General features: G+C 35.0%; 2 protein-coding genes across 3 annotated transcripts in view; one reads left to right on the top strand and one right to left on the bottom strand.

Moving 5' to 3' along the window:
• Positions 1–1824: 1824 nt before the first annotated feature.
• On the bottom strand, positions 1825–3282 carry LOC111422128 (zinc finger protein OZF-like). Of its 2 annotated transcripts, none has more exons than XM_023055354.2 (2): positions 3034–3282; positions 1825–2984 (listed from the first exon to the last, which is right to left on the bottom strand). In XM_023055354.2, the coding sequence occupies exons 1-2, from the start codon at positions 3139–3141 to the stop codon at positions 1920–1922; spliced, it is 1173 nt and encodes a 390-aa protein (XP_022911122.1). In that variant the 5' UTR covers positions 3142–3282; the 3' UTR covers positions 1825–1919. The 2 variants fall into 2 exon arrangements, with proteins under 2 accessions (XP_022911122.1, XP_022911123.1); XM_023055355.2 differs by having other exon boundaries at positions 3037–3282.
• Positions 3283–16351: 13069 nt separating this feature from the next.
• Positions 16352–16608, top strand: part of LOC111422120 (reticulon) — a 91655-nt gene continuing 91398 nt past the window's right edge. Inside the window, exon 1 of the mRNA XM_071199677.1 lies at positions 16352–16593. Within this exon, the coding sequence (XP_071055778.1) occupies positions 16458–16593 (136 nt within the window). The 5' untranslated portion in view covers positions 16352–16457. The remainder of the gene's footprint in view (positions 16594–16608) is intronic.

The raw sequence follows: 16608 nt of genomic DNA, 5'->3' as shown, positions 1-16608 counted from the left end.
GTATGACCAGTAAGCAGGAAATTTAATAAAATCGTTTTGTTAAGTCCTCGAGCCAGTCGCCATTGCAAATACGACAGCAGAACATTATTTTTGTTCTTCCCAACGCAATTGTCGCAGAAAAGAACAAGTGTTTCTATGTCCTTACAGAGGTTTGCAGGTGATAATGCAGGATGCTCACAACGCAGTTCGGTCCTTTGCCCACATTATCTTTTTCGTCTATTAAGTAATTATACTGTAAAAAAGAATTATAAGCAAGATCTTGTAAAACGAGGAATTTGAGTTCGTATGAGACAGTTTGAAATCCAAACCTGAACTTTTTGTTTTTCGTCTGTAATTCCAAAGAGTGCGCACTTCTTCGTTGCTTTAAAGTAAGCCGTAGCGGGTTGTTGTGGACTGACGGGGTAACGGACCGTTTGAGCAAAATCGATTGACAGAACCTTTTCCGTATCATCTTCTGAGCAGAAAGAAAATATTCTGAGCTGACACAAAATGTTGACATCTTTCAACCCCGGCCAACGTAGACAAAAGAGAACAACTAACGAGAAACTGACGAACCGAGTTGTTTATCTTTAATAGCGATTTTCTCGAAAACTTATTTTCGAACGTAAACCCACTTTTCGTAGACCAGGTCACAAGTATGTTTAAAATTTTTCAACAGCAGTGTATTCTACTTAAAAAAGTGTCTTAAGAACGTATCAACCCCATTTCTCTAATTTGAAAAATAAACAAAATATGAGCATTTTTTGAAATCACGAAAATTTGACTTTTTTGCTATAACTTAAAAACAAAAGAAGATAGAGGTTTGGTGTTTGCGGGATTGGATTAGTCTCGAAAAAAGAGACCGGGACATGGCACCTACTTTTTTCGTATCTTTTATAGTTTCTAAGATAGCTCATAATAATACCCAAATTTGCCCACCCTGTACACCTCCCAAAATAAGAGAAATTGCTCAGAGTTCAATATCTTCATCACTGTGGACCTTGTATTCAATGCTAAGATCGTGTTTAAACATCCATAGACAAACATTGTCACATTGACAACTAGAAAAATTAATGACCCAATGTCACCAACTTGAACTAGTTCCATAAAATGTTACTAAAATCTCATTACAGCATCGGATGCTGTAAAGAGTCTCATTACAGCACTCGTTTGAGTACTGTTATAGTTTTCATTACCGTCGCGAATTACAAAAAATAATAAATAAATTGGAAAGTTAATAAAAAGACTTATAGTGATTTGTAATTACGAAAACTTGTTAATAAACAATAATATTTAGAAGAAGTCGTTTAATTTGTTCATTAACAACAACGACAAGAAAAAGAATCGTAATAAAATAAACACGATGTTTTTTTATCTATAAGGGGTCGGGCCTAGTAGAAAGTAAACTCTGCCTCGTTGCTTCCGAACGTCCGTCGTCTGCGCCCCTCAGAAACTGACCGACCTGGTAAAGTGGGCTCTTAAATTATGTACATAAAAATAAAGCCAATTTCAGAATAAATTCACAATTACATGAACATAATACACGTAATAAAACACTTTTCGAAATACTGTCGCATCACTTAAAGGTGACGCAACAGGGAGTAGATTATCGCGATGTCAAGTTCTATAACAAGTTACCTTCGAATGTCAGAACTTTAAATCATACCAAATTTAGTAAAACCGTTAAAGAAGCGCTACTAAAAAAATGTTTCTATACGACTGATGAATATTTGAACTGTAGCAATATTTTCAATTAAGGCTTTTTCTTTTGTTTTTACATGTCGTTTATTGTTTGACATTTTTTCTTGACGTTTTTGTATTGTATTGACTGACAAACAAATAAAGATTATTATTATTATTAATATATTTATTCTCAAATAAAATATACTTTAAAAATTAATTTTTATACCATATATATTAAATAAATACCATCCCCATATTTATGTACTCAAAGTTTTCCTTTTTAAACAACTTTTATAATGAATCGTCATGTTATATTTTTGAGAGAATCGTTTTTGACAAATAACACACTCATAGGGTTTCTCTCCAGTGTGGGTTCTCATATGCTTCTTTAAACCGTTCAATTCACTAAATCTTTTACTACAAACGTGACATACAATTGGTTTCTCTCCTGTGTGCGTTTTAATATGCGCCTGTAGTTTGCTTTCGATCCTAAACGATTTTCCACAATAACTACAAACGCAATTCTTTGGTATATCCGCTGAATGAGTTCTGATATGAGCGGTATATTGTCCTCTCACGGCATAAGACCTTCCACAAATTTCACATGTAAAAGGACGTTCTTTTGAATGAACACCCTTAACGTGAGTAGATAATGTACTGGATTGCGTAAAAGTTTTATTACAAAACAAACATTTAAAAGGACGTTCTCCTGTGTGAATTCTCATATGCTCCATTAATTTACATTTAAGTTTGGTTTGTAATCCACAAACGTTGCATTCAAAAACTTGTTTTTCACATAAATTATTGTGTTGCTTTATATGTCTATCTAGTACGGCTTTGTATAAAAAGATTTTTCCACAAATAGGACATTTATTCATCCCTCTATGTGATTGCTTGTGATTTATAAAATCTGAACGTTTATCAAATCCTTCTGAACAAATTTCACAATTAAATCTACGTCCGGTATGATGTTTAAAGTGTGTGTACCAACTGCGATGTGAGGAAAACTTTTTTCCACAAAATTTACAAATATATAACTTTATATCTTGCCCTTCAATCATTTGAATGTCCATTTTTGACTCTAAATCATAATCTGATTCATTTGGTTCATCTTTAATGGAGTCATCAAAGAAATTATCATCCGACAATTCTTCTTTTTGATTAAATATATCTTCCTGCATCTTTTCTTCCATACTACTAGTAGATATAAGTAACTTTAGTTTGTCTTCAGTTTCTAAACAGTTTCTTTTAAATGTATACGCTGTTAAAAGCAAATTTGAACAATTTAAACATATCATTGGTGATTCCGTTAACATTAAATCCTAAAATAAATTAAAATTGATTTTGTAACATATCTTTATTGTTACTTACAACTTCTGGTATGACAAGTTTAAATTGATCTAAATAATTCTGATCATTAAGATCTTTATAACTTCCAGAAGATGGATTTAAACACAAACGACAACATCGTTCAGACATAATTAATTAATACTATTTAATTTACAGTTAGTAATTTGCAATAAGCTTCGAATTACGGCATACACAACAAGATTAAACTGGATATTGTATTTAAGCTATCAAAAATATCAAGTAAAGTAAAACTAGGTTAGGTTTTGAAACGTCAAAAGTAATGTTTAATGTCAACAAATAAATCGCGGGATATTTAAATTAATATTATCTAATAAATTTAATAATATATCAAAATTTCTTTTTTCGAAAACTGCTATTAAAAGTTGACTTTTGCGTAGTACTTAGCGACCGTCAAAACGATAGTTTTTTGTCAACAGGACGTAAAAGTCTATTACGTCCAGGACGCAAAAGACTTTTACGTCCAGCTACGACAATCAAAGAATTTGATACTATTAATTGTTAATTTATTGTTATGAACAAATTATAAACACAAAATAATTCTCGAACGATTTTTTTTGCTCGCTAAAGCTCGCAAAAAAAACTTTTGTTCTCGAATGCAAAAGTGTCATTTCGCTATCTTGTATCAAAAATAACTATTTAGTTCAATTCTAGTAGTTTATGTGTGATTTTTATTCATTAGTCATATTTAAGACTGTAAAACTTTATGCTTTAAAGGTTTGTTAATGTCATAGTAATAAATATACACGTGTCAGTGTTGCCACACAGAGGCCGCTGTAGTATCCTTCTTGAGGGATTTTACTTCTTGAAAACGAAAATTACCGTACTTTATGTAAAAATAAACAGTAAAAATCGATACCTTATCACCGCCCGCTTATGCAACTTCATTCGCATTTTCCTTAATTTCCTTATTTCCGTAATTAAAACTTCCAATTTTCATAATTATTCATTTAAAACCGTTAAAACTTTTCCCGAAAACGTTTCCTGACCGAATTTCAAATAAATAAAAGCAATTAGTGGAAATCGCCGAACGACGCGACGTAATTACCGAAAAGCACATGGTTTCTGAAAATTATTATTTAAAATAATACGAAGAAGTATCAGTAATCAGTGTGTTACTGTATACAAGGCCGTCCGTTCCGAGTGAGTTTCAGCAGCCAGCGAGCTACCGTTCAGCTACCGTACAGCGACTATTTTTTATGACGCGGAATTAGAAATAGTAGAACAATCAAACCGATTTCAAACAATTACTAGTATCATGAAATAACCGTTGAATGATTCTAAAGACCTTCCGATTGTGATTAACATGATTATTAACCAAAATCATCCCGCATCTTAATTAATTAATTTACTTCATTCCTGATGGTCATCCATGGAAAATACTACCCGTATAGGATTGCCCCGGACACCGGCCAACTGCTGAAGCTACTTTGTGTTGAAGTGCGCGTTAATTAATACTGATTAATCGAAGTTAACGTGAAACACGCGGTCGGGAAAATGTATGTAGTGTATGTAGTATGTAGTGCCGTAAACGCTAACCGATTTTGTAAATTATATTTTTGTACTCATAGCATCTAGATACCTATTTCCCGCACAGAGAGGACGAAAACGCGTTTCCCGCACAAATGCTTTTTGTTACCGCAACTAACAGGAATATAATAATAATGACCAAATGTGCATGTTTATAAGAAGAGGTTAATAAGAACGTTTTCTACATTCGTGTGCAGAAAACACAGTTTTAAAATATTTAAAAAAAATCTATAAAAATCAATTTGCAATCAATATTGACGTTTTGAATTTCGGTTGATTTTTTCCTGTCAAAAACCCCACATGCAACTCATATCGTCACACAGGGACGTTTTATTCGTTACAAAAAATATTGTACAATACACATGCGCAAAGGATTTTTTCAGCATTCGCACGCAAATGCAGAACTCGCTCCCTTCGGTCGTTCGTTCTGCAAACTAGCGTGCTCATGTGAAAAGCGAGCCTTTCCGCATTTGTATCGTAAATAACTATTTTGTACTCATAGCATCTAGATACCTATTTCCCGCACAGAGAGGACGTGCGGGAAACCCGTTTTCCCGCACAAATGCTTTTTTGTTACCGCAACTAACAGGAATATTTAATGACCAAATGTGCATGTTTATAAGAAAAGGTTAATAAGAACGTTTTATACATTCGTGTGCAGATAACACAGTTTTAAAATATTTAAAAAAATCTATAAAAATCAATTTGCAATCAATAAAATCAATATTGACGTTTTGAATTTCGGTTGATTTTTTCCTGTCAAAAACCCACATGCAACTCATATCGTCACACAGGGACGTTTTATTCGTTACAAAAAATATTGTACAATACTCATGCGGAAAGGATTTTTCCAGCATTCGCACGCAAATGCTGAACTCACTCCCTTCGGTCGTTCGTTCTGCAAACTAGCGTGCTCATGTGAAAAGCGAGCCTTTCTGCATTTGTATCGTAAATAACTATTTTGTAATTCGCGACGGTAATGAAAGCTATAACAATACTCAAACTGGTGTTGTAATGAGACTCCTTACAGCATCCGATGCTGTAATGAGATTTTAGTAACATTTTATGGAACCAGTTCAAGTTGGTGACGTTGGGTCATTAATTTTTCTAGTTGCCAATGTGACAATATTTGTCTATGGATGTTTAAACACGTTCTTAGCATCGAATACAAGGTCCACAATGATGAGGATATTGAACTTTGAGCAATTTCTCTTATTTTGGGAGGTGTACATGAAACATTTTTGTCAGGTGAATACATTTTGTGTTTTGACAGTTTCTAATTGTCAATTCAAATTTCTATTTTCTAGTGTTACGGTGTTACCAACTGCTACATACCTATTTCCCTACATTGTCAAAATTTATTTTATTTTTGAGAAAAAAAAAGGATAAAAACGCGAATTACAAAAAATAGCATAAAAAACACGTTTCATAAGACTTAAAGCACTCATTCATTAAAAAACTCGTGGCTTCGCCACTCGTTTTTCAATTTAAATTCGTGCACTTCAAACGTGTCTTAAGAAACTTGTTTTTTAAGGGTGATCTATCCGTTTTCTTTTAATATACTATTTTGTAATATTCCACATAAATAAGGGTATCTTTTGAATTATGTTATAAATTTTTCCGATAATTATTTTTAATTAATTGTTAATTACTCCGCTATTCCTTAATCAATTTTATCCGCTCAAAAAAGGAATTTAGTTAATTTTGTACCCCGCATCCGATAGCGCCGTTAAAATTTCGCTACTTTCATTAATTAGCCCCGCACATTATAATTTAGTTTTGATAACTTGTTTTAATACGATCCCCCACTCGGAAAAATCCAGTTTTCACCCCAAACAAGTATAAATAGCCGGTCAAAATTTCATTTTTAATCAGTCTTCAACTGTCTTGATCAGTCTTCGACAGTCTTCAAGAGTCTTCAACCGTTATCAACCGTCTTCAAGAAGTTCGCCAGACTTCACCGAAAAATCGCCGAGTTTTGGAAATAACGGAGTTTCATCGTAAGTTTGTTTTTGGTCTTGCAATTGTGGGACTTTGATTTTATTTTCCGCAATACTTTCCCCGACCTGGTGTTGCTGCGAGTTTTCCGCAACACTCTCCCGACCTGGTATTGCTGCGAGTTTTCCGCAATACTTTCCCCGACCTGGTGTTGCTGCGAGTTTTCCGCAACACTCTCCCGACCTAGTATTGCTGCTAGTTTTCCGCAATACTTTCCCCGACCTGGTGTTGCTGCGAGTTTTCCGCAACACTCTCCCGACCTGGTATTGCTGCGAGTTTTCCGCAATACTTTCCCCGACCTGGTGTTGCTGCGAGTTTTCCGCAACACTCTCCCGACCTGGTATTGCTGCGAGTTTTCCGCAATACTTTCCCCGACCTGGTGTTGCTGCGAGTTTTCCGCAACATCTTCCCGACCTGGTGCTATCGCGAGTTTTCCGTAGCACTTCATCCAGACCAATTATTCCCTTATGAATAATTATTTCAATTACGTCCGAAGTACGACTCCCACAAGATTGCACTAGGCCAGACATTTACCGATTATATATTTAAATAAAGTTTTTTTTTGCTCCGTAAACCCCTATGTTGATTTTTTTTTATTATTAATAAACTTTGATTTTATTTTCTTAATTTATGAACCGCATGTTTTTATTTTTTTAACCCTCTCTCAAACACCCTGAATCTCCGACTGTAGCCCCCAAAAGCTACTTGGAGGCGAAAGAGTTCCTTAACTCTCTAAACATAAGGTGGCGCCCGGGACCGTTAACATCCCGAACATATAAAAGGGCACCAAGACCCCTTTCCTAGGACCGAACCAGGAAAGGACGTCGCAAATTTTGGCGCCCGAGCAGGGACCGTTTTTCAGAACATACAGAAGAAGAGCAGGGACCGTTTTTCCGAATATTAGGAAGAAAATTTAAACCGATAATTAAAAATGAATACCGGCGAAGAACACCTTGAACCACCATTCGAAGGACCCAGTCAGGATGTTGCAAATGTGCGAACGGGATGGATATATAATCTTAGAAAGGCTGATTTAGAAGTAGAATTAGACAAATTTGGTTTAAATGCAACTGGCACCGTGGATAAAATGAAAAAACATCTAGCCAAATTCATCAAGGATGGTCGGACACCGCAACTACAGCTGACAACAGCCGTGATTAGTTCCGAAGACACCCGCTAATTTTTCTTAGAAATACCCGTATTTCAATTCCGTCCCCATTCTCCGACCGTGGTCAAAAATTAATAAACGGCCCTCCTATTTGTTTATTTTATTATTAATAAAGTTTATGGTTATTTGTTTTCCGAATTTTTCTTGTTTTCTTCTTTCCCATACCGAATCCCTGAATCTCCGACTGTAACCCCTAAAAGTTACCTGGAGGCGAAAGAGTTCCTTAACTCTCTAAACAGAGGTGGCGCCCGAGACCGTTAACATCCCGAACATATAAAAGGGCACCAAGACCCCTTTCCTAGGACCGAACCAGGAAAGGACGTCGCACTACGTAGGACGTTCAAACAACTTTTTCAACATCTCAATGACGAAATCTCAATCATAGCAATATCGAAGCAGTTTAATATTTTAAAAGCAGTCGAAAATGTTGGAGAATCTTGGATAGAAGTCAAACAAAGTTGTTTAAAAGGGGTTTGGAGAAAACTGTGGCTAGAATCTACTGAAGATGCCGAAGGAGCAGACACTGATGACCTCGAAGGGATTGTCAATGATTTGGTTCAATACGCAGAAGAGGTGCATTTTGAAGGGATGGAGGTAAACGACATTGAAGACATAATTTTAAATCAAGATGAAGAAGAAATTACATGCGATGAGTTACCACAAAATTTTACTGCTGCAACTGAAGAGGCCACTGAGCATTCAGACACAGAAGACATTACAGAAATTACAAATCAAAAATTACCAGAAGCGTTTTCATTAATCGACAAAGCTGTCGAGATTTTTATTAACCACGATAAGGACGAAAATCGAAGCAGAACTGTAATAAATGCTGTCGCCATAGATGTTCAGTGCTACAAGGACCTGTACACTACACGTAAAATGAATGCAAGACAGCAAACTTTGGATGATTTTTTAAAAACGTAAAAATATTATTACATATTTTTATTGTTAGGAATTATAAATTTATTTTGTTATTACAATGTTGGTATTATTTTTTACTATTCATAATGTTTTTTATAGTTGTTTTATAGTACATAACACATTATAAATATTTTTATTATTGGATTGTTTATTAAAATACTACCTAACATTGATCCCAGCAATGATTTTGTATTATAATTGCATTTGTGTGCGCATTTCACACAGTGTTTACGACGTCGCCGGAACGAATCTAATAAATTTATATGGTGTCTTATGGAATAATGTGATTCGATTTGCGTTGTTTCGATTTGCGTCACACTTTACCGGAACGTAACCCCGACGCAAATCGAGACCCCCTCTGCTCTTGATGGCTGGCATCAGGCGTACAATCCAGTAAAATAGAATAATACTTTGCCGTTTTGATATGACTTAAAATAATTTCATTTATATTATTCTCTAATAAATTAATTGTTTCATTTTGGATTTTATCCCCCAGGCGATGAGGCATATTTGCTTGAGTTTCAATTCTATTAATATATACACACATGTTAGGATCAAATCTTGCGATCATTTCAATACACTTTGAAAAATTACCATTATTTCTTTACTGGAACCGCGAAATGCTAAATTTTGTTCTGCTAAAACCTGAATAGCGTAAATAATTCTTTCGTTAACATCACACTAATGTTTAGTTTCCTCTATGTTTAGTAAGTCCATTATTTGTGTTGCTGTTAATGGACTTGACCACATACCAGGATCATTGGAGACCGATAAATACGTCCCTCCTGCAGCAATTGTAGAATTTATATTTAATGTTTTCGCCGCCGTCTCCATTGATGTTGAATGAAAACCTCCTTCAAAAAACGCTACAAAAATCACAAATAAAATACCGACAAACATAACTTTTAATTTGTATCAATTTATTGAATGAACCGTTTCGCGTCAACAACCTTTGGTACCAACTGATCGTGTTTTGCAATTGGTTTACGAGTCCATCACGTCTATAGTTCTGTGAACCTGGAACCCGAGTTTACGATATTTTGGTTTTATTAGTACCATTCGATAGAGAATCGCTTGTACTCGTTTGTACCACCTTTACTTTCGTTTGTACCTCAGGACTTAAAGTGAGAAAAAAATTTTAAAAATTTGCCGGAACCCCACTTTTTGATTTTCTAATTTTATTAATACCTTTCGGTAGAGAATCGTTTGTACCTGTTTGTACCACTTTCGATTTCGTTTGTACCTCACCCGTTCCAAAATACAGCGATTTTTGATTTTTCAGAATACCGCTGAAATTGTGTATCTCCGGTATTAACACAGATATCGCAAAACGGTCGATGGAATTCGATAGAGAATCGTTTGTACCACTTTTGTTTTCGTTTGTACCTCAACCAGTTCCAAAATACGGGGTTTTTTTGGTTTTTGAGAATACCGCTGAAAGTGTGTGTCTACTACACTATGTTTGCTTTACATAACATAGTTTTTCTATTATCAATTCCATATTACAAATATATACTTATTATAGCTAACGTAGTCTGAAACAGCTATTATTTTTACTAGAACAACTCTCTAAAGGGCACTTTACTCTTTGAAAATTAAAGTTTTTGGAAGTTTCAGTCAGTAATTCTTGTGTCAGCGGTTTTATATTACACAATAAGAATTAAAAAACATACAATCAATCTAAAACTAATATAAAAATTATTTGATTTTACCTCAGAATTACCAAACTTCACGGCCTTGTGCAGCCGTTGCCAGATGGAAATTCAACAAATGGTTTACATATTCGGAAAGAGCTGACCTTGGACTATCTTATTCCGAGTTTTCGTCCGTCAATATCTGTCGACGTCTGTAAAAAACGCTCCTGAAAAAGAGCCTATAGTTGACAACAAACTTTACTTTTGTATTTCCATCTATGTACTTTTCGGACGGATATCTTTGTTATTTATAACGCTAGCGGAAAACTAAGCACACGGTTGGAAAGCTTGGTCGTTTCTCTATCTTAAACCGAGATTTCGTCCGCCGATATCTTGATAATGAGAGCAAGAAAAAATAAGAAACGTCGCGCTACCACGAATTTTTGCCGCGGCTAAACCACGCTTGGGTCAATAACTCTCTTATATGACGGGAAGGAAACTCTAGAACTATATTCATCCTATGGGAAATTTTCTGCTCTTTTCATCGGTATATAACACATCTCAATCACACGTTTGGACAATCGTTTTTCAGCCCAACAACAAACTTTTCCCTTGTATTTCTGTCTACTTTTCGGGCCAATATTTTCGTTATCTAGAAAGATAGCGAAAAACTGAGCACACGGTTGGAAAGCTTGGTCTTTTCTATATCTTAAACCATGGTTTCGTCCGCCGATATATTAATAATAAGAGCAGAAAAAAATAAGAAACGACACACTACATTTAAATCACCTCAAAATTGCCCCACTATAAGGCTTTGTGCAGCCGTTATCAGAAGGAAATTCAACAAATGGTTTACTATTACATATTCGAAAGGAGCTAACCTTGGCCTGTCTTATTTCGAGTTTTCGTCCGGCAATATCTGCCGGCGTCTGTAAAAGAAACACACCTGAAAGACAACTTACAGGTAGCAGAACGCAATCACTTCTTATTCTAACTTTCTTATTTGATGAACGAAAAATTGGGACAAAGTTTTACCCGAGAGAATCCTAACTTCATTTCATGTTGACAGATAATTTTTCATTCACTCTTAATTTATTTAAAACCATATACTATCATATAAGAGAGTTATTGACCCAAGCGTGGTTTAGCCGCGGCAAAAATTCGTGGCAGCGCGACGTTTCTTATTTTTTCTTGCTCTTATTATCAACATATCGGCGGACGAGAGAAAAGACCAAGCTTTCCAACTGTGTGCTTAGTTTTTCGCTATCTTTCTAGATAACAAAGATATGGGCCCTAGAAGTAGGTGGAAATATAAAGGAAAAAGTTTGTTGCTGAGCGGTTTGTTGCTATCGTCTCGCCGGTTTAAAAATATCAACATTATAAAAATTACGTTAAAATAAAATTAACAGTATATCACGTCTGTCAAGTTGGCACTACATCTTGAGATTTGAATAAAAAAAATTATTGCATTAATTGTCGCTTAATTTGTTGTAATTTGTCGTAAAGTTTACAAATTTGTCGCGTCCTTTTTTATAAACAATATTTGATATATTGCATTTTTGAGGTAGTGCTAACTTGACGGTGGGAATCTATGGTATAGAACGGAGATAACAAAAATATAGACGTTATTAATTGTCGTTTATTTCGTTAAAATAATTTTTGAGGTATTGCACTTTAAAGGCATACTAAACGTACTTTAAATTTTCGCCAATCGTCATCAAACGTTACTAAAGATTGGTATGACGTCATATTAAACCCACAATTGACCAATTACAGTATTCCATTTACAGTTACTATAGTAGCGTATTATTGACGTAAGGATCAATGGTGAAAAACCAACATTACCATACTAAAATCGTGAGCAAAACTGTTCATCAAACGTTACCACGGTTGTTTTTCAAACCAGAATTGACGAATTACAGAATTACGATTACAATTACCATAATAACGTATTGATGACGTGTAACAATTCTGCTTATAATTTTAGTGTGTTGCATATGTGAGGTCTACCTCGTCTTACTTGACACTCGGTCTATGTCTTAAAATGGAGATATTTCCGCAAATACATCATACATGCGATACATCATTGGAAAGCTAAAATTATGCTCTTTTCATTAACAGCATAATCAAATATAGTTTGTATTTAAAAAAATACAACTTTGTGTTGTATCTCAAAAATCATCAAATATTTTTAAAATTTTTCATCGGCAGTATATTCTACTTAAAAAAGTGCCTTAAGAACGTATCAACTCCATTTTTCTAATTTCAAAAATAAACGAAATATGAGCATTTTTTGAAATCACGAAAATTTGACTTTTTGGCTATAACTTAAAAACAAAAGAAGATAGAGGTTTGGTGTTTGCGGGATTGGGTTAGTCCCGAAAAAAGAGACCGGGACATGGCACCTACTTTTTTCGTATCTCTTATAGTTTCTGAGATAGCCTATAATAATACCCAAATTTGCCCACCCTGTACAATATACAGGATGTCCTGTTAAGCGTACGGAGCGGCTGTATCTCAACAACGGTAAGGCCTAGAGGTTTGGGAAAAAAATCCTTATAAGCAAATTGGGCAAGAGAAATAGCTGGAAATTATTTTGAAGTTCGTAATTCGACCGCTAGGGGGCGTAACTGCCATAGAGAAACATAAAATTCCCGCTATCTCAGAAAGTTAGACGATGAGCTATAACTTTGACAACATCATTTACTAGCTTGGATAATACCGCATCGCTTTTGTTTTGGGATATTTCTCATATCTGTCATAATAAGGGAGGGGGAGGCCAATGCGTTTTCAAATGTTTACATTTTAATATCTCCTGGACTGTTCAACCGATTTGAATATTTTTGGTCTTGTTTGAAAGAGCATTACATGCTCTTTTAAACGATATTTTCAGTAAGACCGCTTGGTTTAAAACAAGTAAGCTAGAGGGCGTTATCTGCAGCGGTTACATATTTTTGTGATTTTTGAAAAAAAGTTAAATGGAACAGTACTATTTACTTCACCGACCCGGAGTCACCATAAAATTTGCTAAATATTAGTGAAAACCGCATCTCGATATCTCCATCCATTCTCGAATTATAAAAGAAAATGTTAAAAATTAGTATATCTTAATCGGATCCAGTTACCTTAGGAAATAAATAAGAGAGAACAAAAATTTTATTATCTAGAACCTTCCTTCACACTTTATCCAAGCTTAGAACTGCTTCAAAACTACTTTTGAGGCGTGTTGAAAAGCCAACGGATCAATGAAACATCAATAATGATAATAAAACAAAATAAACCAAAACACTTAGAATAACTTAAATTTTTGGCAAAAATAACTCACTAATGGGCGAAATGCCTTCCATAAACCTCGATGCATTTATTTAATCTAGTTTCGACGAAAAAAAAGCGCTGCTTAAGTCTCGGCCCTGGACACGTTTCTACTGGTATTTAGTGTTTTGTCATATTTTCCCTGGTTATTGATTTTTCTTGAAAAGTCAGGTCGTTTAGTCTATCCAATAGATAAAGGGGTGAAAGCAATGTGGGTTTTGCTTGAACCAAGAATGCATATTATGCAAGTTTACATCAGCTTGTGCACAGATGCTTCATGCATCCATAGCATTTGTGATAAAAGGTTTGGATTTGCCCAAATCATATTTAAAAGTCAATGGTAATAGTTCAGTCTGTTATCACAATCGATATCTGTTAAGGCCTGATGTAAAACAACGTGGTGGAGATATTATTCTCTTGAGAAATCTTCTGGACAATTGTTTTCGGAGTTCCCAGATTATGTGGGATCACATTGCCCACCAATGTGATTTACGAATTCATAGGGATGTCTGAATGGGCTACACGTTGCCAGTTTTCCGTAATCGCTAAATCTTAAAAACACTTCTAGAGAAAGATGTCTTTCTTTGTCGTAATTGCATTGCACATTTTTGCCATGCAGTTGCATCGTATTCAAAACATTGAAAATAAATCATCATACGCTCTATCATACACTTCTGCGTTAGTAAATGACATGTTTACAGTTACCATGGTTATGTGATTTGTTTTTGTCGATGAGGTAACTGGATTGATGGCACTCGAGTTTTTAACATTTTCTTCTATAACTCGAGAACGGGTGGCGATATCGAGATGCGGTTTTCACTAAAATTTAGCAAATTTTAAGGTGACTAAGGGTCTGTGAAGTAAACAGTATCGTTTCATTTAACTTTTCTTCAAAAATCATAAAAATATGTAATCGCTGCAGATAACGCCCTCTAGCTCATTTGTTTTAAAGCAAACGGTCTCACTGAAAATATCTTTAAAAATAGCATAAAATGCTCTTTCAAACAACACCGAAAATATTCAAATCGGTTGAATGGTCTAGGAGATATTAAAATGTAAACATATGAAAACGCATTGGCCTCCCCCTCCCTTATTATGACAAATATGAGAAATATCGCAAAACAAAAACGATGCGGTATTATCCAAGCTATTAAATGATGTTGTCAAAGTTATAGCTCATCGTCTAAGTTTCTGAGACAGCGGGAATTTTATGTTTCTCAATGGCAGTTACGCCCCCTAGCGGTTGAATTACGAACTTCAAAATAATTTCCAGCTATTTCTCTTGGTCACTTTGCTTATAAGGATTTTTTTCCCAAACCTCTAGGCCTTAACGTTCTAGAGATACAACCGCTCCGTACGCTTAACGGGACACCCTGTACATATAAAAAATGTATTACTGATTTTTCAAACTTATCTCAGCATAAATAATGCGTCGGATATGTTCAAACCACTAAGGTCCATTACTACCATCTTTTAGTTAAATTTATCTTATAGATAAACCCATCTACTAACCAATCAGAGCGCGTGAAATAGCCGTAACCATAGTAATAATCCCTTAGATAGCTTAACCAGAAGATGGTAGTAACGAGCCTAAGGCCCACTTTTACCACCTCTTGATAAATTTAACCGATAGATAATTACCATGGTTACAGCAGTTTTAAGCGCTCTCATTAGCTAAGAGCGCCAATTTATCTATTGGTTAAATTTATCAAGAGGTGGTAAAAGTGGGCCTTAGTCTCTTTGTCTGCCTCTTTATGGATAATACAGAACCCGTTTCCAATTTTTTTTCATCAGTTTGCGAGCCCCACATGAGATATTCTTGTGTCAAGATATTTTTGCTAGAATTTTTGTATAACTACACGAACACATGATTCATTAGTACCATAGTACAGTACTAAATAAATTCTCTCTTTCATGGTTAACATCCTTTGATTATATATAATATGGATTGAGCTAACTGAATATATCTACTAACAAAAATCTTGCTCAAGGTGAATAGACGCAGATGGAAAGCGATAATGTGAAAGTGTAACAAAGATAGATATATTATATGTCAGTACGCTTCTATATCTATCTCACTTCTATCAGTACACCCATTATATGGCAGTACGCTTCTATGTCTATCTCGGTTCGATCACCTTGCGCAAGCTATCTCTCTCGTTGGCTCAATCCATATTATATATAATCAAAGTTAACATCGCATGAAAAGACTTAATCTCACCAACACAAGTTGTAACTTTTATGGTTTCTATGGTTACATATCATAAATTGAACTTCAATTTCAATTTTCAATTTAGAAAAAATTCCAATTACCTCCGATCTTCCAAAAGGGTCATGGTCTTCACCGTCGTATTTTTTCCTATCCATGGCCACGGTGGCATTCCCTTTGTCTACTGGTAGCACGATGTTGTGCGTTTTTTCTCTGATCGTCAGTAGTGTTCTTCTTTAGTTGATTATTAAGGTTAATTTTGGTGGCTTCGCTTTCACCGCCGGTATTCTGCGAAGCTCGCTTCCACTCCGCAGATGATTTCTTCCTTCGAACCCTGTTCTTTGGGGCGACTGCGTACTTTGAACTTATTTCTAAAGAAGATTGCAACATGGCATCCTAACATCTTTTTATCAATCCTAACAAAATTTTCATCATATTGGCGGTGTATGTTCCTGCAATTTTTCGTAAAAGTTATACAATTGAATATTTACGGAAACTTTATTGAGACAATGTACAAATTAACCCGTCAATTTTGACGTTGACTTCTTAAAAAGGGGGGATTTCTTTTTGTATCGAAGGGTAATTTTCGGTTTAAAAAAGAAAGCCGATTGCAAGTTTTTAGTGAATTTGCTATGTAAAGAGATTGAAAAGAACAATGTTGAAGACGGCGGCAAAATTGAACGTAGACTGTGCTGGTGATAGTAATTGGAACAATCCCAAAAAGATTTCCGTTTATGAGATAAAAGAATGTACCGACTACTCATCAATGTTAGCAGAATTTATTGCAACATGTAAGTTTATTTTAA

Source organism: Onthophagus taurus, chromosome 11 (genome assembly GCF_036711975.1).
Source record: "Onthophagus taurus isolate NC chromosome 11, IU_Otau_3.0, whole genome shotgun sequence".
Classification (NCBI taxonomy): domain Eukaryota; kingdom Metazoa; phylum Arthropoda; class Insecta; order Coleoptera; family Scarabaeidae; genus Onthophagus; species Onthophagus taurus.
This window is presented reverse-complemented; position numbering and strand designations above follow the sequence as displayed.

Excerpts from the sequence above, each read along its gene's own strand:
- LOC111422128 (XM_023055354.2), bottom strand. The coding sequence starts at position 3,141 with ATGTCTGAACGATGTTGTCGTTTGTGTTTAAATCCATCTTCTGGAAGT. Across the intron at positions 2,985-3,033 it reads AACTTGTCATACCAGAAGTT|GATTTAATGTTAACGGAATC; the intron begins GTAAGTAACAAT and ends AATTTATTTTAG.